At 44.5% G+C, this 23,027-nt stretch overlaps 1 protein-coding gene across 1 annotated transcript in view; it reads right to left on the reverse strand.

Moving 5' to 3' along the window:
* Positions 1-3,403: 3,403 nt before the first annotated feature.
* Positions 3,404-23,027, reverse strand: part of CDS2 (CDP-diacylglycerol synthase (phosphatidate cytidylyltransferase) 2) — a 23,754-nt gene continuing 4,130 nt past the window's right edge. Inside the window, exons 2-13 of the mRNA XM_011941026.1 lie at positions 20,923-21,059; positions 19,595-19,691; positions 18,167-18,264; positions 15,971-16,110; positions 12,468-12,526; positions 11,764-11,846; positions 9,846-9,933; positions 8,963-9,031; positions 7,950-8,102; positions 5,589-5,708; positions 4,921-5,024; positions 3,404-4,654 (exon numbers count right to left, since the gene is read on the reverse strand). Coding sequence (XP_011796416.1) covers positions 4,522-4,654; positions 4,921-5,024; positions 5,589-5,708; positions 7,950-8,102; positions 8,963-9,031; positions 9,846-9,933; positions 11,764-11,846; positions 12,468-12,526; positions 15,971-16,110; positions 18,167-18,264; positions 19,595-19,651 — 1,104 coding nt within the window. The 5' untranslated portion in view covers positions 19,652-19,691; positions 20,923-21,059 and the 3' untranslated portion in view covers positions 3,404-4,521. The remainder of the gene's footprint in view (positions 4,655-4,920; positions 5,025-5,588; positions 5,709-7,949; positions 8,103-8,962; positions 9,032-9,845; positions 9,934-11,763; positions 11,847-12,467; positions 12,527-15,970; positions 16,111-18,166; positions 18,265-19,594; positions 19,692-20,922; positions 21,060-23,027) is intronic.

A 23,027-nucleotide genomic window follows, 5' to 3' on the forward strand; every position in this document is an offset into this window, starting at 1 on the left:
CAGGGTCTTTAAACAGCCAACGAATTTGAAACCCACTGGACATAAAACCCTAGACTTCACATATTCTGCCCCTCTATTCTCATAAATCATCCACATGACCTCAAAACTCCAACACTTCAGCATCCAAAGGATACCTCCTAAACTGTACTCAAAGTGCGTTGGGAAACATGGTCCCCATACAAACGACAGTCTTAATCAAGAGACAACCCCAGGTGAGAACGGCTTCCATCCACCTGAGAGGCCAGGTAAGGCCACTGCTGGTCAAGCTGAAAGGTAGGGGCACATTCAGATGGCAACAGCAGCCAGGACTTTTCTGAGAATAGGGCCCACCTTCTGCAGGGATGGGGATAAGGACAGTCCAGGCCCAAGAGAAGGTGGGCCAGGCAGAGCCCTGAGATAAGAATTCTTCGTCACCACTTGGTTTAAACCCTAGCACCCCATGCAGGTTGTGGCACAAGGCCCCCATCCAACAAGAGAAAATGAATCAAGAAGTGAGAGCTGTTCATCTCTTTAAAAACTGGAAGCTGGGCAACTGTGTGGAGGGTAATAAAGGGAAAAGGAAGTTTGTTTTGACCAAGTCAGGGAAGAATATGAGGCTCTGCCCAAATATTAGCCACCATCTTCAGGAGCCCAGAGTTTGTTCCACCTGCTCTTTGGAGCCCAGTGTTCCAAAGCACAAGTGAGAGTCCATCTGCAGCTTACTGTCTTGCAGTGTGTCCACAAAAGTCACCTGGACATCCTCCCCACCCTGACCTCAGAAGAACAGAAATCTGGGTTCAAGTGAAATTGTCCTCCCGACTCCACCCCTTTCTTAGCACATAATCACTGTGCAAGAAAGGTGGGCCCAGATATGTTACTCTGGAAGATGAAAGACAATAGTGCCTAAGATATTACTAAAACAGGGAAAGGCTTCAGCAGTGACATACCACATTCAGTAAAGTGATGAAAATCTACTGCCTTGGACATGCATCTAGGGCTGGCTTTGTAACTAACAAGACCCCTGCTTCACAGTTTTCTGAGCAAGGACGCTCTGTCCCAAGTCACTGATACCCTCCCACTACCCAACTCTGTCAACAGTGGAGATGAACCTGAGCTTTGGGAAACATGGTCCCCATACAAACAGGTGACAAGGGCTGAGCCAAGGGCTCACTGACAGTGTGAAGATCTCAACTCAAAGATGCATTCGAATAAGGCTCCAGTCGACTCAGCAACTAGCTCAGACCCAAATCACAAGGTCTGTGTAGTCTCCCTTAAAACATATTTTTGGGACTTTCTTGCATAAAAGAGGTCAAGTTACAGGATAAAAACCCGGTGGAAAAAAATTCTATAAAAATGGTTTCAAAGTCCACCTGTGTAAAGTCAAAAGTTATATCCTCCCCAGTGAAAGAGATTAGTTTCAAAGGATGTGAAACTAGTTCTCATACATTATAGGGCTGTACAATACTAAGAGTAATTACATTTTAAATGTAAAATACTATAGCTATTAAAATGCTCAGAATATGAAACAAGTTGCCTAAGAGGGTTTCACTTTCAGGAGTAAAACATAAATGTAAACTTTTTGAATACTAAAAGCAGCTAAAAGGGCGACATGCACACACACAAAAGGCAAAGACTTGGCACCCTGTGAGCAGTCACGAGCAGAGCTCCTGGGGCTGGGGGGTGCCCATCAGCCCTGGTTTCTATGACCCCCTTGTTCCACCAGGCAGGAGCCAACAGCAATTTAAGCTCCCACCTGGCTCAGGCCACACCTCCTGAGCTAGAGGGAAGGAAACTGCAATACCTCAGTGTACTCACACCACATTCACAAAAGCAAGAAGGGCTGGGGGACCCTCCAGGTGTCCTGTGGGTAAAGTGCAGGATAGAGTGAGCCCTGACTCCACCACGCTACGCTGGGGAAGCTCCCTGCCTGGTAAGGTGCTCCTGACTCTCACCCAAGGTAAGAAGGCTGTTGTGAGAATGTAGGCATAGAAGTTGGAAAGCAAAGCAAAAGTCTCTGAATCAGGATTATGCAGTATTTATGAATACATAAACAAATGAGAAGCATAAAACCACACATGGAAGTGATAAACAGGGAATTCACGACAAGGGAGGGCACACAGTTGCAGTCACATTTTATTTCTGACCAAAAAAAATGGGTCTAAAGCAAGTGATGCCATTCATTAAGATCTGAGTGTATATACGTAAAAACGGTTTCTTGAATCTTGTCTGTGAATAGGAGAAAGAGAAACATTGTGCTATACGGACACAAGGCGGCGGTGCTCTCCCAGCTACCTGACAAAAATTCTTCATCTCCAGAAAGCATGCAGGGGAAATCAGAAAATAAAACACAAGCTGACCCTCTGGCTTGCCTGCTGGCAGCTCTAGTGAGCACTCAGCTTTGGCTTCCTAGGACCCCCTTCCCCACCCCACCCCCCACCAAGTGACCACTTCCACAAGTGAACATGAGTCTTGCCCAGTATGCTCAGCTCCCTGATCCCAAAGGCAGCCCTATTCAAAAGCAGGTCTCTGCAGCTGGGCCCCAGCTGAGACTCCCTCCTCTCGAGGAGCCCACCATATGCCCACAATGGGACAAAAGAGACAAATGAGGAGCCCTTTTGGTATCTAGTTTGGTGATCAAGGTTCCTTCTTCAATCGGAAAACTACAGTTTCATTATCAATCACCTTTACTGTTTGGGTGTGCTGCTGAGATACCTTCACCTTGAGGATAAGCATGTAAGGGCCTGAAAACACTTCCTGTTTGGGGGGTGCCCAGGACCTCACTCAACGAGCCTCAACTGGCATGAACTTGCTCAGCCAGAATCACAGAAGAGTGGAACTGGGAGTAGCTCTGAAAAAGGGGCCCTTGAGAGTGACGCATCCTGCCTGGGGTCACGCAGCCAGTACTGAAATAAAACCCCTTGTAATAATACATTTTGTTTTTAAGGGGCCTTGGACCTGAATAAGAAAAGCCGTGAGGCTGAAATGGAAATAAAAGTTCAGCAGAAAGAAGCCGCTTCAGCCCTGCACACATGTGGGAAGTCACTCAAGGATGTGTGAGCTGAAACATCCCGAGGATTCCATCCTCTGCTGGACGCTCTAGAGACCTGGGCTGACTGCACTTTCAGGGAGGCAGTGAGTCTGATTTACAAACAAAGACACCACAAACCAGCACTACACCAAGGTGCTGAAGCAAATCATTACACCCTCATTGGCAATGAAAACATCCATGGCACCGAATAATTTAATATATTTGGGCACCAAGTTCTCTCTCCGGCACTCCATTGCTTATTGGCCTGACAAAGAACTAATCTGTCCTCCCAAAGTCAATCTCACCCCTGAAATTAGGGAGGGGGAAAAAATCACAGTTTAAGCAAACAACAACAACAAAAGGTCCCCAGTACAATATAAACTACATTTAAACTGGTCACATTATATAAAAAGTGTGCATTTAATCTTCAAAATAGTCAAGCCTCTAATCAGGTTGTTTTCCATAGTTTTAAGCAGGACTTTGTGGTTTTAGTGAAGAAGTCATGGTACAATTGAAATCACTGTAAGAAATAAGTAACTTTTAAAACAAACACAGACACACACACTCCTCTTAAGAGTAATATATACACAACACAGCAGCTACATGGGTGTTCAGGCAAAGGGTGCATGAACGAGAAGCCCTCTGCTCCCTGCCTGATGAGAAAGTCCCCAGAAAGGATTCAGCAGCAGAAGGTCTACAGCACATATGTGGATGGCATCGTCCCTGAAAACACACAGTTAGGTGGACTGATCTACAGGAGACACTGGAGCCTAGACATGTGGGAAAGGGCTCAGTTACAGTACATTCTACTGCATACACTTGAAATATTACAGTGTGTTTTTTCTCCAGACTACTATAAATAATTTTTCGTGCTTTCTGAAAAAAATAAAAACTGAAACTTTCTTTCAGTCTGTGATGAAGGTGAACCCATCTTATAAAGCAGAGCTTATTTACATTCTGCAGGATTTTGGTGTGGATGGACAGAAGGCTTATCTGGTTAGTAAGCCTCCATTCCTCCGACCTACAGAAGGCAACTCTCCTGCAGCTCCAAGCAGGGATTACTAGAAAAGACTAGGTGTACAAAACATCCAAGCTGTGCCTCCCCCCACAGGTGGGGAAGTCCCCTGATTTGGTTGGACACAGATGAATGTCTGTGTTTGACTGAGCCCAGAAACAGTTCAATTGATAGGGGCTGGAACCACCAAGAAAACACTCCTGACCTGGGCAACACTGTCTTCCAGATAAATACTTTTGTTTTAAAAAAATCCTAATGGTTTTACAACCCATGACTTCTTTCCAACTCAAAGCTGTAGTTTACTCACAATGCAAATTCTAAACACATAGACTGCTGTATGTACAGATTTGTTGAACCCACAAATAAAAAATACCCTACAAAAAAAAAAAAAAGACAGTGAGTTGAAGCCTCATCATTGTCTAAGTCACACCAGCTGGGCTTGCCTTGGAGACCTGCCCCTCCTCAGTTCCGCTCCTGTTCCTTTGGCCCTGGGTGGCCCCTACTCGTCCTCTGTGGCAGATGTCAGCATCCCCTTGTCGATCAGATGAGACCGCAGCGTGTTGAAGATATGGAGCTGCTGATCTGGCCGTAAGGTCAGGAACTGCTGAATCAGTTTGCTTGGGTTAGGGCCTCTGGAACAGAATGTGAAGAAACAGCACTGAGCTGGGCCCCGGAAGCTTCCAGGGCCTGATTATCCGAGTGGCTGCTCTGATCTCTGGATCAGAGAGTTATCTATTAACAGATGGCAGGAGAAGGCCTCAGAAAATCCGTAAGCAGCAACAACTGAAAATTGCATTATTTGGGATGCTTTTCACTGGAATTGAGATGCTGCTAAAATTCTAGAATTGCACCGTACTTAAAAATCCACCAACTTGGTTCAGATGGAAAGGTACTATACCTGATAAAACTGGCGATGTAAACATTGACAAAGGTGGCCATCAGATACTGGCAGTCAAAGCGATCCATGATACCTCCATGGCCAGGAATGGTATTGGCAAAGTCCTGTTAGAGGCAGGGGAAGGACGGGTGAACTTGGGCTCAGCCACTGATCAATCCCAACCTAATGGTCCCACCCCAATGTCTGGCTTCTGTCCTGAGTAGCTGAGGGCAACAGAAGGTGAGAAGTATTAAATCTACTGGTGAGGCTATATTAGGACACAATTTTATTCCATTACAAAATGTTCTTATTTCCTTTACTTAATAAAGACAGGAGTCTTGCTATGTTGCTCAGGCTAATTTCAAACTCCTAGCCTCAAGTGATCCTCCCGGCTTGGCCTCTTAAAATGCTGGGGTTACAGACATGAGCCAATGCCTGGCCCAAAATGTTCTTTTGAAGAAAACTATTATTAACAAATAAACTGAAAAATGACGATTGCATTTTCCCAAGAATAATGTATTGTTATTAATTAACAATTACCTCACCTAAATTCAGTGCATGGGTCAAGATCACACATTAAATGCCAGGGTGTGTAGCCCAGTGTTTTGGAGGGGGCAGGGAAGGGGGAGAAAGGCAGAAGATGGGTGAGGAGGGAGTGAGATGAGAGGAACGCAAGAGGGTTTTCCTACTTTGATTTTAAAGGCTCGTTTGAATCCACTTGCGAAGAATCCTCCAAAGGGGCCAATGAGTGAGGCAAAGGTGGAGAGGGCGATGCTGTGAATCTGGAAGGGGTACATCCGGACCGTTTTCTGAGAAGAGTAAATGAAGTAAAAGTTAAGGTGCATACATGCCCAGTGTTAACGGTTTGAGTTGTCAACTCATGTTGAAATTTGACCCCCATTGTAGCCTCACTGGGAGGTGATGCCTAGTGGGAGGTGTTTGGGTCTCAGGGGCAAATCCCTCATAAATGGCTTGGTGCCTTTCTCCTGGTAGTGGGTTCTCTCTGTCAAAAGACGAGATGAGCACTGGCAAATGGGTTGTTATGAAATGATGAAGCCCCTGGTTTTCCTCTTTGCATGTGTCTGCTTCCACCTTTGGCCTTCTCCGCCATGTTACAATGCAGCACAAAAAGCCCTCACCAGAGGCCAGGCAGCAGCCAATGCCACACTTCTCGCACTTCCCAGCCTGCAGAAACAAGCTAAGTAAACCTCTTTTCTTTATAAATTACCCAGCCTCAAGTGTTCTGTTATATCAACACTATATTGTTATAATATACCTATAATATATAATGTGTAAATATATAATAATGTTATAACAACAGACAGACCAAGACATCCAACCTCATAACTCTTTATAAAACTAATTGCATATATGTAGGTTTTTAAAACAATAAAAGGAGTAAATTTTTCCCATTTTTGTAAATTTCTAATATCGAAGTTAATGGAAAACATTAAAACATTCTGCATTCAATCTGTTGAAACATGCTGTTTTAGTGGAAGTATATAAAGAAAATCCAGCCTTACACAGATACATAGTTGAAAAGAGTATTTTAGTCATAGTCTCAGATGGTTTTGGGTATTCTCTGACACTACACCAGAGCTTGACAAGCAGTCATTTCTTGAATATTAGGTGTGATATGGAATCCAGAATTCTATCAATGTACTTTGTTCTCTCTTACATTAAAATCCATTGGTCTATCTTATACTTGAATGGATCTTTTACCCATGCATGACTATATAGCACCGTGCATCAGCCATTTTGAAAATAATGGTTCACTGAGTTATGTAAATCTTCCAAATGTAGACACATTTCATTATACAGTGTCAAATGTTTGTTTTTCTCATGTGATCAACACACACACACACACACGTATGTTAAGAATCATCACAGAACTCATCAGAAAAGGCTTTAAGTATTAGGAAGTTGTCAAGTTCACACTGGCAGGTTAAGTTTTCCAAAATTCTAATGTTCATTTGAAAGCCAAATTTTATCCTTGGTAACAATTACTGTCAGTCATTTTTCTTTTTTTCTTTGAGACAGTCTCATTCAGTTGCCCAGTCTGGAGTGCAGTGATGCAATCTCGGCTCACTGCATCCTCCGCCTCCTGGGTTCAAGCAACTCAACTTCCCAAGTAGCTGGGATTACAGGCACACGCCACCACGCCCAGCTAACTTTTTGTATTTTTAGTAGAGACAGGGTTTCGCCATGTTACCCAGGCTGGTCTGGAACTCCTGACCTCAAGAGATCCACCTGCCTCAGCCTTCCAAAGTGCTGGGATTTCAGGTGTGAGCCACCATGCCTAGCCTCAGTCATTTTCTTTAAAGTGATAGGCTCACTTCATTTCTTTTCAAGAAAAATGTCTGCCAAATACCCAAGTCTGAAAAATTATAATTTGTTTGTTCTTTCCAAGTAAAATTTACTTTCTTTTCTAGAAAAAAGCAGCTAATTCAGTTCACAAGTCAAACAACTGCACAACTGCTTTCCCTTTAGGCAAGCACTGTACTGTAGTACTTAGCAGAAATGTTTTACACATACTTTCCATTTCAGTAGAGTATTAAAAAGGTGTGTATACAAAGGTCAAGATTTAACAAAATTAGTAACTTTACTATTTCACAGACATTCATTAGAAGAACTGGCCTGTTTGTACTGTGAGTGTGTGGCATTAATCAGCAGTTTTAACCACTGTTGCTTTTGCGCCGTATCACAGCGAATGTCAACACAATGAAAAAGGCAAATAATGTCACAGTCTAATTATGAAAGAGTTGTGACCTCACAGACCCCCCACACTATCCCTGCAACTAAAAGGATCCCACAGCCTTCCAGGGATCCACAGAACACACTTTGAGAACCACTGGTCTAAACGATCTGATGTTGGGAGAAACGTCTTCTGCCTGTACCCTGACCTGGCGTGAGCAATTCTCCCTCATCCTGGGGCTTACAGCTTTGGGAAGGAGGAAGCTAGCTTTTTTTGGAAGGCAGGTGGTGGAGGGGGATCTCTCTTTGTAGCCACTGTCCACGGAGGCCGCTGACCCCCTGTGAGTGGGACATACCCAACCAATGACTGACTGGATCACCCCAGGAATGTTGTACTCCTGCAGGCGAAACAGGTCCGAGGGCTCACAGTCCACAGTGAAGCTGTTGGTGTCGTTGTTGTACTCCACAGGGCAGACGAAGCATCTGTACCCGGACATCACATAGGACAGCTGAGGAGGAATAACAGAGAGACTGGCAAGGAGGTTAAGTTCCAGCCATCCAGCCTAGACACTGGCACCTGGTTTGGCCATGTTCCTCAGGGTGCCCAGTACCCTGCTAACTGCAAGCTCTGTGCTCAGTGGTTCATGTTTTACCATACATATTTTACCTCAATTAAAAAAAAAGAGGCTCATGACCCATCAAGGTTACACATAGGCACCCCAAACACCTATGCCCCGAAAGAATCTGGGAAAACCTGAAGGGACTGGGGCAAAAAACTATAGGAAGACTCTCCCCATTTGGGGAGCTAGGACCACTTTCCTCGGAATCTCTGAACTCAGTGATAACTGGACAGAGGCCGTGGGGAAGGGGCACAGTGAGAGTCAGACCTCAGGAGGAACAAGGCTGGAAAGCAACAAAGCTGGGCGGAGAGCACTGAGAGGCAGTCAGACAGTGCTGAAGAAGGAGGACTGGCCCAGGGGTCAGAAGCAGAGAATGGTGTTCTGGAAAGGGTGGCAAGATCACCCACCTCTGGGCAAGGCACATGTAGGAGAAAAGCTGTGTATCTCATCTTCCCTTGAGTGCCCTCACCCTGACCTTGGAACATCAAATGCCTGACAAGAAGGCTACCTGCTGATGTCACCGTGCCTGGGCGTGAGAGGGCACAGAAGGTGCTCTCCAACTGCTAGCACCCTGCCTGAAAGCTGGTGGATGGCTGGCATGGCCAGTGGTCCTCTTCAGGGCAAGGTTGCCATTCAGCAGGACAGAGTCCTGGTCTCCAAAGACACTCTCTAGCTCTGGACAGGCCTTGGAAGGTGGTGTGAGGCCTCTGTCCACCCAATCCCTCACACAGCTAGAAGCCACCACCTACCAGAAGGCCAAACACCACAGTAGCAAAGAAGCCCCCAATGAAGCCTTCCCAGGTCTTCTTCGGGGACAGCTGTGGACAGAGAGCAAGTTCTCAGCAAAGGATGTTTTGATAACTACAGCTTTGGGAACAGTAAGTACTTGTTAAGAACCTTTCTTTCATAAAACCCCATTTTCTTAACCATGCCACCTTCCAAACCTCCCCCAAATATGGTTTCCTTGTTCCCTACCTTATACCCTCCCTTTGGTTCCCTTTCTGTTTCAGTCAGTCATTTGAATAGTTTTATATTACAAAACTATATACTAATTAAACGACTACACTCAAATCCAGATCGAAGTCCCAAAAAATGTGTCCCCAAAAAAAAGATTATATAAATCTGTAAAAATATTTTCCTTTCTTCTTTTTTCAAGACATGATCTTGCCCTGTCAGTCAGGCTGGAGTATAGTGGCACTATCACAGCTCCCTGAAGCCTCAACCTCCTGGGCTCAAGAGATCCTCCCATCTCAACCTCCCAAGGAGCTGGGACTACAGGTGCATGCCACCACCATGCCCAGTTAATTTTAAAATATTTTAGTAAAGACACGGCCTATGTTCCCCAGGCTGGTTTTGAACACCTGGCCTCAAGCAATCCTCCTGCCTCAGCATGCCAAAGTGCTAGGATTACAGGAATGAGCCACCATGCCCAGCCTATTTTCTTTATTATCTTTTTTTTTTTTTTTAAATCAGTTGTCAGTGTTTTCCTTTGGCCTTTCTCCAGGATGACATGAAGACATGGCCACAATACAACACAGCAAGATTTCTTCTGTCTGCCAGGCTGATCTACTCATATTGAGAGCACCACCCTCCCCCTCACAGTGGTATTTCACATTAGGGTAATCCATTTACCTTGATGAGTGGGGTCCGACCAAAGAAAAAGCCAAACATATAGGCCATGATGTCATTACAGATCACACAAGATATGGGGACAATGAACCTAGAAATGAACCAAAGTAAGGATCAACTCAACCAAGGTGACAGTGCCTCAAGAGTACACAAAACAGTGCCATTCTTAAATTCCAGTACCAAAATCACCCATAAAATTCTGGTAACCCATTAAGGAGTAAGTTAAAAACATAAAAATACCAAAAAAGTCCTATCTAGCACCTGACACAAAGTACACATTCAAGTGTTTACTGAATGACTACTGAATAAGTGGAGGTTGCAAACTAAAAGGTCATCTGTCCTTTTTTTCATGATAAAGAAATATACATAAACAATGATAGAAATTTAATTTTAAAAGGAACAAAAAGTTTTCCTTCTTTCCCCCATCCCTATCTCCATTCCCAAAAATAACCACTTCTAATCGTTTCTAATTTTTATTTTTCTAGTGGTTACCTCCCCAATTCTAAATAATACGCTTAAATGTCTAATTCCTGACTTTTTTTGCTGTTTATTACTAGCTCTAGTAGGCCCTACCTTTCCCTAGGACTGTATTGAGCATGAAACCCCAATACACACAGCTAGATTTCCGCTCTCCCCACTCCCCAGTCATCCTCACTATGAAAGAGGTGGTTTCCACACTTGCACTCTCTCTCTCCTCACTCTCCACGCTGACACTTTTTAAAAAGTTCTTTGATTACTGTTTTTTGTTTTGTTTTTTTGAGACAGAGTCTCTCTCTGTTGCCCAGGCTGGAGTGCAGTGGCACAATCTCGGCTCACTGCAACCTCCACCCCCGGGTTAAGTGATTCTCCTGCCTCAGCCTCCCGAATAGCTGGGATTACAGGCGCTTGCCACCATGCCCAGATAATTTTTTGTATTTTTAGTAGAGATGGGGTTTCACTATGTTGGAGAGGCTGGTCTTCAACTCCTGACCTCATGAAATTTAATTGTAAAAGGAACAAAAAGTTTTCCTTCTTTCCCCTATCCCTATCTCCATTCCCAAAAATAACCACTTCTAATCATTTCTAATTTTTATTTTTCTAGTGGTTACCTCCCCAATTCTAAATAATATGTTTTAATTATTTAATATTTAATTATTTAATATCCAGCCTCCCAAAGTGCTGGATTACAGGCGTGAGCCACCGCACCCGGCCTTTTACCTTTTCACTAAGATCACCTAGCTGCTTCGGTCGGCCAGTGGTTTCTATCAATGCTGACAGATGAAACCACTGCATTTTTGGAATAAAATCCACTCAGTATTTGCATATTATTCCCTTGACACACTGCCAGATTCTATTTGCTAATATTTTATTTAGAATGATTTATCTATAATCGTAGCAGAAATGGGTTTATCATTCCTGCTTCTCTCTCCTCATCAGCTTTGGTATAAAGGTTAGATAAAATTCAGCTGTTAACCCATTTGGTCCTGTTTATTTTTCCAGATATGGAATCTTACATAATTTTCAAAGCTCATTTAAAGTTATTGATCTATTCACGTTTTCTTCTTCATGACTTTTAGTACACATTTTGCCAAGAAATCATGAATATTTCCTCTAGGTTTTCAAATCTGTTGCCATACATGTTGCATTGTCTTTGCGTCTTAAAATATTCCTGTACCTGTTAGTCTAGAACAGTGGTTCTCAGAGCATGGGTCCTGTCCAGCAATATCAGCACCACCCAGAAATGTACTAGAAATTCAAATTCTCAAGCCTACCCCAGATCTAATGAATCAAAAACTCAGGGGTGGGGCTCAGCAATCTGTGTTGTAAGGAGCCCTGCAGAGGATTCTGATGTGGCTCAAGGTGACAGCTACTGGCTTAGAGGGTATCTGTACATGAGAAACATTCACAAAATAAAAGGGAAAATCCACCTCCCAACTCTCACCAGATCATTCCTTCAAATAGGTTGTGGATAACAAGATGTGACTGTGTTACAACAATCAGCAGCGTCACATGGGTCCAGCCAAACTGCAAAAAAAGAAAAATAAACACTACTTACCGGTTTACCTTGAAAGTAACTTCAAAGAACAATCAGTACCAAATAGAAAATTGCTGAGAAACAGGTAGGAAAAACATCTGCTTTTGTATCTGACTTATTGAAAGTGAACAGGTAAGATCAGGCTTCTGAGAGTAACACTTTGTCCCCCACAGCCCACTAGTGAGTGAGCTCTCCCATCCTCTGAAAGCCTGGGTATTTTTCATTTTCTTAGTAGTTATTGAACACCTGGAGCACTCAGAGAGGAGCTGTTCTCTAGTGAGTCAGGGAATAAGCGGTAGCAAGTGATGTACCAGACAGGACATCTGTGGGCAATGTCTGAAGCTTCAGCTTGTGCCTTCTCTGGAACCCACCTCAGGGTCCTAGTGGAGAGACTGCTTAAGGTGTAAGTTAAGTAACAGTGACTGGGTCTAAGTCAATGTAGAGTCATTAAACCTAAATGGGCATATTCTTCCTTTATGCTCTAGATCCTTACAGATCAGACCACGTTCCTGAGTTTTGATTTGTCACAGAAAGCATGAAAGCCTTGTTGAGTTCCTGAAAAACTTCATTTAAATCAAGAATTCTGACACACACACATGCATTTCCTTTACCATGTAGAACTGCAGTCGATAATGCTTCTTGACCAGACTCAGTACAAACATGCAGAATCCTAGTTTGAGGTGGGAGGAGAAAAGAAAAATGAATTATGTTCTGCATTTATCTTTGCCCTTCATTAGCTATGTTAAGTGGTTCTTTGGCTGATTTATTCCCAGCAGCTAACCGGTGCACAATGTCAAAGCCCAGGGGAGGAAAACAGTATCCAGATAAACAGTCACAAGGAAAAAATAACTCCTCCAAAACTGTAAAAGGAAGGCAATATTTTATAGTCATGCAGACCACACTAAACTTAGAACATGGTTCATCAGATAGGAATGTTTATTCCTAGAACAGGGACCAGAAAACAGGGGTCAGGCCAGCTGCTTGTTTTTATAAATAAAGTTGTATTCAAACACAGTTACATCCATTTGTTTACATATTGTCTATGGCTGCTTTCAAGCTACAACTCAGCAGAACTGAGTACAGTCATGCTCTGAACAACGAGGTTCTGGTCTACAACAGACCACATATGCAACAACTGTTCCCTAAGATTATAATACCCATTAGATTGTAATACCATAAGATTTACTAACTACCATATAGTACCTTTTATATGTTTAGATACGCAAATACTTACCATTGTGATATAATTGACTACAGTATTTATTTAGTAAACTAACATGCTGTACAGGTTTCTACTCTAAGAGAAATAGACTACACATTATAGCCTAGGTGTATAGGAGGCTATATCATCTAGGTCTGTGTAAGTTCACGCTACGATGTTTGCACAATGACAAAATCACAACAATGCATTTCCCAGAACGTAGCCCATCATTAAACGACGCATGGCTGTAATTGCAAGAAAGACCCTATGGTCCCCAAAGCCTAAAATATTTACTGTTTGGAACTTTAATAAAAAGTTTGCAGGCTACTGTGCCTACAGAGTAGCAATTCTTTTATTCCTTTACTTTCTTAATAGACTTGCTTTCACTTTACTCCATAGACTCACCCCAAACTCTTTCTTGTATGAGATCCAAGAACATTCTCTCGGGGTCTGGGTCTGGACCCCTTTCTGGTAACATCTGTCTGGTGAACCCCAAAGGGACAATACTGAGGAGACCCCCCTCAACCCAAAGGAAATAGACTGCAGCACTGATTGGCTGACTTTTTTTTTTCCTGCAATTTAGACTGTTTGTTCCTGTGAACCAACCAGTGATCTCTGGCTGCAGCTCAGAAGAAACAAGAGGGACTGGTGATGTAAAAATCTGAATCAGTATTCTAATTCTGGGAACATACTGCAATCAGCTACTGACTCCGTATCAGCTTGGTTCCAACAATTACCCAGTTCGTGGAAAGCCTTCTTTAGTTTACTTGGGATAGTTTTGCTTATTTTGCCTTACTGATATGGAATATATTGCTGTTGTACTATTTGTGTAGGAATGCAGGATAAGCTTACTCAATGTTCTCTTAAACACTTACAAAATCTTGCATATATCACTTTGTGTCCCAGTTGTGAATGGCCCTCACCATACTGACACTTTCTAACTGAGCTCCTCTCTATCCTGAATACGAGAGACCTTGATAGGTAGGCAGGAATATCATTGCCCCTAATCAGCCTGAAGAAGTTACAGAGGACGGATCTTCATCCCTCTGCAACCCTTAGGATTAAGGGTTCTCTTATAAAAGTGATGGGGGAAATGTCAGAGGCATTTGAACTAGAGCAACTCCATCTTGAATAGGAGCTGGGTAGAATCAGGCTGAGACCTACGGGGGCTGCATTCCCAGACATTAGGCATTCTAAGTCACAGGATGAGACAGGAGGTCGCACAAGATACAGGTCATAAAGACCTTGCTGAGAAAACAGTTTGCAGTAAAGAAGCCAGCCAAAACCCTCCAAAATCAATATGGCAAAGAGAATGACCTCTGATCGTCCTCATTGCTACACTCCAATCAGTGCCATGGCAGTTTACAAATGCCATGGCAATGTCAGGAAGTTACCCTATATGATCTAAAAAAGGGAGACATGAATAATCCACCATTTGTTTAGCATATAATCAAAAAATAACCATAAAAATGGGCAACCAGCAGCCCTTGGGGCTGCTCTGCCTATGGGGTAGCCATTATTTTATTTCTTTACTTTCTTAATAAACTTGCTTCCTCTTAAAAAAAAAAAAAGTTTGCCAACACCCGTCCTAGTATTCACAGGACTGGGAGAAGAGGGATCCACATGGTATAGGGTCAAGACCACCTTTTTATCTCTCTCACAGTGATCTAGATGGTAGCAAAACATATCTGCAGACTCCTTCTCCAGGAAGGAAAGGAACCTTTACCCATAAATATGCAGAGCCCCTCAAAAGCAGTCCTGCCCAGAAATAAGCATGTCGCTGTTCCAGACCCCTGACCTCCCACTGTGGAAGGCTGCTTTCGGCGTCTGCAGCATACTCTCTGAATATCCTCAATGGCAGCAGACCCCTTTGCAGATTTTATATTTTAATAGTCAGGTGTCATCACAGAAGTATTGCTATCAAGATGATCAAAAATAGGTCAGACCGACGTTGCGGTCAGAAGAAATTTTTCGTGCACCTCAAACTAGCTTTGAAGGCAGCTATGAAAAATTATCAGCATTATTAGAATTAGTACGTGGCCTCAACTGAGTTTATATTAATATAACGCTTTAATGTTTGTGAAGTTTTAAAGTATTTGATTTAATCCTCAGAGTAACCCTGCAGTTTTAGCTCTAGATTACAAAACAGTTGAGACTCAGAAATATTAGGCTCCTAGCTCCCCCTGAGGTTGCAGTCTTTTTAAGCCTAAATCCAGTAAAATTTCCACCATGCTACAATGTCACCCAAGGTGGTCTCCTAAAATGACTCCCCTAAAGATGGTAAGTTCCTAGATGATTTTTGTTTCAGTCCCACTGCAGAATCTTTGCCAACAGGAGAGTCAAGACAGGACCATGCTGTGCTGTTCCTCAATGGTGGCTGAAACACAGGGGCAGGTGGCACAGGCTACAGTCCCATCCCTACACTCCGTTTCTCTTAAAAGTGCTCCTACAAGGGCAGGCGTGGTGGCTCATACCTGTAATCCCAGCACTTTGGGAGGGTGAGGTGGGCGGATAAGTTAAGCTCAGGAGTTCGGGACAAGCCTGGCCAACATGGCGATACCCTGTCTCTACTAAAAATATAAAAATCAGCTGGGCATGGTAGCATGCACCTGTACTCCCAGCTACTTTGGGACCTGAGGTGGGAGGATCACTTGAACTCGGGCGGTAGAGGTTGCAGTGAGCTAAGATCATGCCACTGCACTCCAGCCTGGGTGACAGAGTGAGACCCTCTCTCAAAAAAAAAAAAAAGGAAAGACCTGCTACAGCTTGACATAGAGCATCAGCTCTGCTCCCCTCCATGATCAGAGTTAATGTCACAAAACTGTACACTAACCAAGAAATTCCCCAATTCCTACTTGACAGATATACAAAAACAATACAGACACAAGAAGTGGTGAACTGCTTAATGCATACCTATTAGATAGAGAGTAAAGGAAATGAACCGGTGGTATTTACTGAGAATCCGCAAAGGCTCTTCTCTCTGGACCAGGGTGAAGAAGTAATCCGTCACTGTCTCACCATAGAAGAAATAGTTTACACACAGGAGAAAGTACCTGTAAATGAAGACAGGTCATTGCCGCGGAGAGCACCCTTGCCTTTACAGCAAGGCAGTCAGTCATCCCAGAGGAGGGGACAGAGGGCAGCAGAATATCCTCCGCCCTTGAGCCCCCCAGCACAGCTCACAGAGGGACAGGCAGACCACGGATTCCTGCTCTCTGGTGACACCATAGGTGAGAAATTTATCTAGAAACAGACAGCAGCTTTCATTCACTCTCCATTTCTCCCAAACTTGAGACTCCATTTTTGCCCCTTTTGTAGCATTCCCATACCTAACTGAGGGATCCTTGAACCATACGACCTTCAAAAACACGCCTCATCCTGCTTCCCCAGTCTCGTTTCCACTCTTCCCAACAGGAACCCCTTCACTCCTATCAAAATGGTTTCTTCCAGCTATGCCGCCTGTCTGCTGTTCTCCTGCCTTTTTCCTGCTCCTGACATTCTCTTTGCATCTCCATTTTTTCACTCCTTGCTCAAATGCCATTTTATTCATAAAACTTTGCATGACCTAACGTGACATCTGCCTCCCCTGCATTTATTTCTATAGCAAGTAATATGTGATTATCTGACTAAGCAATTCATGATGCATCTCCCTCTCTGAAGCCTGGCTCTGACACAGACCTTCCGCTAGCGTTAACTCTTCACTTGCGTATCCTCTCTCCTCAACTGGCGTTCGTGAGAAGAGAAGCCATCCCTTGCAGCCTCCATAGTGCTGCCGGGTATGGGACCGTGCAGCCACCACTGCAAACCCCCAGCAAGGATCCTGAGACAGAGAAGAAAGTGGAGAGCTTTTCTTTCCCATTCTTTTTTTTTTTAATTATGAAGTACAAAAAGTTCATATTTCGTTTCTTTTCCATGACATGGAAAAAGCTTTCTTTGTAAAGTGACCACAGCCAGGAGTCAGGCCTCCTGAGTATGTTAACAAAACGCAAAACACTGCTTTCCAGCTAACGAACAGCCGCAACAGGGACCTGCATCTTAAGCCCCGGGGCAATCACAGTTCCATCTGGAGGCTGGGAGGCAGCCCGTGCTGTTGGGTGACAGGAAACACCTCAGGAAGCGGGTGCCCAGCCTACATCTGAGCACATTGGCTTCCTTGATGGTGACCAGGTTGCTGGGGCAAAAACCACTACTCTCCAGCCAGCTAAGTCATGGCTTCAACCCCTGTACCCCCTGCACAGTGGGGTGAGAAGGTCCGCATTTGCCCCAGGTCTTCTCAGCATTGTGCAGTGCTCTGCTCAAAAGTCACCACCTGAGAATACTACAGCGAATAAAGCAGAGAGTTTCAGATCAGAAAGGGGTCTCAGACATGTGCTACAGGTTTCTCTTTCGTTTTTGCTTTAAGAAAGCTGAGTCCTTTCCTAAGAAACAGAGAAAGCCAACTTTCCCAGCAGAGCCCAGATCCCATGCATTCAGTCTCACTCCTGTCCACTCTGGCACTCAAAACACCTCTGATGAAGTAGGGCTCAAACACCAGTCTGGAAACCACTAAGTCTCAACCATCCGTCTTAGATACAAGGAAACCAAGTTCCAGGGATAACAAGCAAAGCCGGCAGCAGAACCTAACAACTTCCAGACAACTCTAGTGGGATGCTGAGATATGAGAGCATGAAAAATATACTGACCTAGAAAAACGGGATCATCACGCAGAGTTTAAGGAATCCAAATACCGAGGCAAACACAGTCACAGAATGCAGCCCATCTGGTTTCTTCTCAGGAAGAGTCCAGACTTCAAGCAACTGTTAAAGACTCCTCCAAGGCCAACCACACAGTCTGGCCTATGAAATACTCAGGTCTCAAAGGCACGGTGCAAGTCTGCAGCAATCACCTCCTTTTCTCCTGCTTTTTCCTGCTAACATTCTCTTACCCATTTCTTTACTCGTTGCTCAAATACCATTTTCTTCATAAAACTTTTGCATGACCTAACATGATATCTGCCTCCCCAGCATTTATTTCTATAGCAAGTAATAGAAATACCCACCATCACTGTAAATACCTGCCAAAAAGCACATCATCCAAATTCTAAGGGCCTCTGTTAGGCGGAGAGCTTACCAGCTGAGGGTCCTGAACCAGGGCAGATCATAGGAGTGGTAGACGTTGTAGCCAATAGTGATTATCTCGTGGAAACACTTAATCTGAACACACATCACCTGCGGGACACAAAACATTCACTGACACCCCAATTCTTATGATTTTTGGAAATGGAAACCAACAGGTCATGAGCCTTCCAGAAAATCCATTGTACTTAAGAAAAATATCAGGCTTCCAATGGTTCTGCTTGCCTCCTCTTCCTTCCTCTCTCACACCATCCCACAAAGCAATGCAGCCCTTTGTGTAACAGGGGGTAGATCCAATTTTCCACTCACAATGAAATACACACCCTGATGTTTCAATTAACTTTTTTATTTTTTAAGACAGGGTTTCACCATATTGCCCAGGCTGGTCTTAAACTCCTGGGCTCAAGCAATCCACCTGCCTCAGTGTCCCAAAGTGCTAGGATTACAGGCGTGAGCCACTGTGCCCAGCCAAAAAGACTTTTTTTTAAAGTAGAGATGAGGTCTCACCTTCTTTCCCAGGCTGGTCTCGAACTCCTGGGCGATCTTCCCTACTTGGCCTCTCAAATTGCTGGGATTGCAGGTGTGAGCCGCCATGCCCGGCCCTCAATTAACTTTCTATTCTAGAACCTCCTTTTTAACTTTTTATTCTAGAACCTCCGAGGATTCAACCAATCCATTCTCCTTTTGACTTAGAGTACTTTAAAAGTCTCATCTGCTTAGCTCACATGCAGCTGATGGTCACCTGACTCTGTCCAGGACAGTGGGAAGACAGAGAGAGCAGCTCTGTGGACTGGGATTTCTTAATAAAAGCTCTACACCCAGGAGGGAGGCCCCATGAAAACAAGAAACAAAACCAGGAGTCACATAGAGACATCGCTAGGGTAAACTTTTACAGAGTTGGAATAATAAAGTCAGTTGTTTGTTTTGAGACAGAGTCTCACTCTGTTGCCCAGGCTGGAGTGCAGTGGTGTGATCTCAGCTCACTGCAACCTCTGCCTCCTCGGTTCAAGCGATTCTCCTGCCTCAGCCTCCTGAGTAGCTTGGATTACAGATGGCTGCCACCACGCATGGCTAATTTTTGTATTTTTAGTGGAGACAGGGTTTCGCCATGTTGGTCAGGCTGGTCTCGAACTCCTGACCCTGTGATCCGCCTGCCTCTGCCTCCCCAAGGGCTGGGATTACAGGCGATAAAGTCAGTTTTTTAAATGAAAATACATCTTCAACCATATACAACTAGCCTCATCAATGGCCCTCCAGGTGGCTACTGAAAAGTGGGAAGTCACAGATGTTCTATGGCAGAGGTTTTCTGAGCAGCCTGGACCCCTGTCAGTTCCCCCAACCAACCCAATACCTGGCACTTAAGACAACCGGGCCTGCAGCAAAAACTGAAAGGAAAACTAAAATAGTATGAAATGGCACTTACGATTATCATTAAAACCATTGGTCCCAGGTAAATGATGATGAAGAAAAATGCAATCATGGCCAAAGTCAGGATGCCTCTCACCCACCAGTTTTTCCATCTATGTCAGAGTAGGGGAAGGAGAAAACACCAGTTAAAAAAACCAATGTACAAACTCAAGGGACATAGATCTTTCTGAGATTTGAGGGCCCTGAGCTCAGTCCTTTCCAGATTCACCTTGACAGAAGCACCAGCCACATGCTGGCAGGAGCAGGGCCACAGTACCAATGCCTCAGCCACAACCAAACTTGGCAGAAAAATACACCTAGCTTATATCTTAAAGAAGGTATCAGGCAAAAAACAAACAAACAAACAAAAAACCAAGGGAAATGTAGTACCCTCTGCTTCTGTATCCACTTGGATGGTTTCTACAGCTGACTATCTGAAGAAAAAAAAAAAACTTTTTTTTTGGCAGCAGGATCCTACACTGTACTGCCCTGAATAATTATGGGAATAACAGTAACATTATGCAATGATAATAACAGCTACCACAAATATGCATAAGGTAATTTTATGAGGACTTTACATATATTAACTCCTTCAATCCTCAACACACTTCGCTTTTATAGACGAGGAAACAGAGGCACAGGTTGAACAGCTGGCAAACAGTCAAGCTGGGATCTGAATCCAGGGGTCTGGCTGCAAAGTCCACGTCCTTAACCACTGCACAATTCAGACTCCCACGGGGACAGCTGGAGGCATACATAGGAACACTGGGATAACGCTTTGGGGTCGTATAAGTTGTTTTTGATCTACTCACATAGCTGTGTTAAAAGAACCAAGTTCTCAAGGGCCAAAAGTTTTAACTAGATTCACCTAGGTTAAGATGTTTCCCAGTTCTTCCTGGAGAATTTAAGGAACTGTTCACAATGGATGTGGGAGAGAGGAACTAAACTGAACTGGACACATAGACTCCTCAGTGAAAAGCAGCCTGCCCATTAATCACAAACCCAAGGCCAGTTTCCTGTGCTGTGCAGTGTCAGCTGACCTCACCCACCTCCATCCCTCCTGTCCCCTCTTCCTCTTTGGACTGCACTTCCTAGTCCAGTTTGGAGCACCCTTCCAGGGCCAGATCCTTCCAGCCTTGGTTGCCCTCCCCTCCTGGTCACTGTGCTCACTGCCACCGCTAAGCATTAGATTATACTCAATGGAGCCTGGAGCAGTGGCATGGGAGGCTGAGGCAAGGGAGCAGGCCTGCTCTGCAAGACCACGGGCTCTCTGCAGGCTCTTCCAGGGCACTTGGACATGGTACAAAGCCCCCAACAAGCACCTGCATCATTAAGCCAGGTTACCTCGAAGACAAGTTGGAAAGGGCCCTATTGAGGACCTCCGGAGTATCATCTGCAGAGACTGGCAGGGGTGCAGACTCCGCCCGGCTCTCACTGTCCGATGCAGTCTCTCCATCTACCTTTGCTTCTGACTCTGACTCCTATGTGGCAGAAATACAGAAGAGAAAAAGGTCAAAAGTGCTGAGTCAACCATTGAGAAGTCTATTCCTGTCATGAGAGATCTGTGGGCAAAGACTCCAAACAGGGCCTAAGAACCTGGCACAGTCAAGTGATGGGACCGACAGGACTAGCAGCAATCCTGACACTGTTGTGACATGTGCCGAGGTGGCCAGCCGCACTCTGCTAGAAGACAGGTGTGCATCTGCACCATGTACCATCTGCTCAACTGCAGAGGACAGATCCAGAAGAGAGAACATGGCTCCTTTGTATCCAAAGAATGCAAAAGGGAGGCAGGGACCGGTTTTACCGGGAGGTTATCCCTGAGCCTGCTAGGGCAGCAAATGGCACTGACCAGGCTCTCTCAGGGGAAGCCAGGTAGTGTGGGCTATTGCCCCTGTGGACCCGTTAATGTCAACATGCCCCAAGTCCAGAGTGTTATTTCTGGACTTCACTAGAGCACTCTGTAAGGAGGTCAATCACAGTCAGTGTGGACGACGAACCAGACAGCCTACTCCAGCCAATGCTTGAGCTGTGCACCTCAGTCCTTTCCCTGCCACCAGGCCCTGGGTGTCAAAAAACCCGAAGGAACTCACCCTGCTCCCAGCCTGGGTGAGGGAACCAGAGCCATGCCAGCCGCAAGCTCTTTACCCAAAGTATCAAGGGACAGGATATTCTGAATCCTAGGAACTATCCTATTACTCAAGTCTTTTCTTTCGTAAGGGAATTTAGAATAGCTGCTATGAGAAGAGGTGGAAGAGAAATTAAATCACTTAGAGTAACAACACTACTTAGTATCTGTATAGCATGCAGGGTCTGAAGAGCCTTTCCCATGCCTGCAAGCTTCAGAGCAGTACTGGGAGGAAGGGAAAGGACAGAAGCCCCATTTACAAATAAGAAACGGGATCTGGGACGTTCAATATGTGGCCCAATGTCTCATATTAACCCAGGTCCTCTGACCTCCCTGATGATTGATAAATACATAGAATTGAGCACTGTTTCACATGTTCATTGGCCATTTGGATATCTTCTTCTATCAAGTGTTTTTCAAATTATTGGCGAGTTTTTCTCGGAGTTTTCTGCCTTCCTTTTTTTATTGATTTGTAGTGGTTTATGTGCTCTAGATTTGAGTACTTTGTTTTACTAATATGTTCTCTCAGACTGCTCTAACCCCCACCTTCACCTCAGGCAAGGTTAGACATTCCAGTTATTTGCTTTCTTAACACTCGGACCTTCTCCCTCTCAGCGCTGGCCACAATGGGGACTTTCATAAATGTCTCCTTGGCTGACAATAAACTCCTTAAAGACAAGAACATAACTTCTTGTTCTCATTATCCCCATGCATGGCACACAGCAAGACACTTACTAATGGCTGGAAGGAGAAGAGAGGAATTAGGTTCAGGTGTGTAAAGAAAAACCCAGCCCCTGCCCTCAGGGAGACAGCTCTTTCTAAATTAATTTACAACTGTGACAAGACAGAGGGCCTTAACCAGTGCAGATTAGCAAAACAGAAACACAAAACAGAGGGCCTCGCCTAATGCAGACTGCTGATAAAAAAGAGACAGCTGGCTTTGGTAAAGGCCTGATAAAGACACCTCATCATTAGGATCCGAGAGGAAGAGCTACAGCTTCTGATGACAGTGACTGCTCCCTACTCTGCCACAGCCGAGCCAGGTGGCTCTGGATAAGTTATCCAAGTGCCTCTATACTTTGGCGTCTTCACCTTATAAAAGGGGCCCAGTAAGGTAAGGACCCTCCTTCCAGTGGGGATTCCTTGAAGAGGTATAACCGAACTCTCACCCGGAGCTGTGTCCCAGTACACCACTCCAGAGGTTCTGAAACACAGGAAGGTCTCCAGAGTCGCCCCTCTCCAGGGAGACTAAATGAAGACGAAGCATTCAGAACAGCTGTCCAGTCTTTATTTCTTTTTTCTTTTTTTTTTTTTTTTTTTT

This window comes from Colobus angolensis, unplaced genomic scaffold (assembly GCF_000951035.1).
Source record: "Colobus angolensis palliatus isolate OR3802 unplaced genomic scaffold, Cang.pa_1.0 Scaffold197, whole genome shotgun sequence".
Classification (NCBI taxonomy): domain Eukaryota; kingdom Metazoa; phylum Chordata; class Mammalia; order Primates; family Cercopithecidae; genus Colobus; species Colobus angolensis.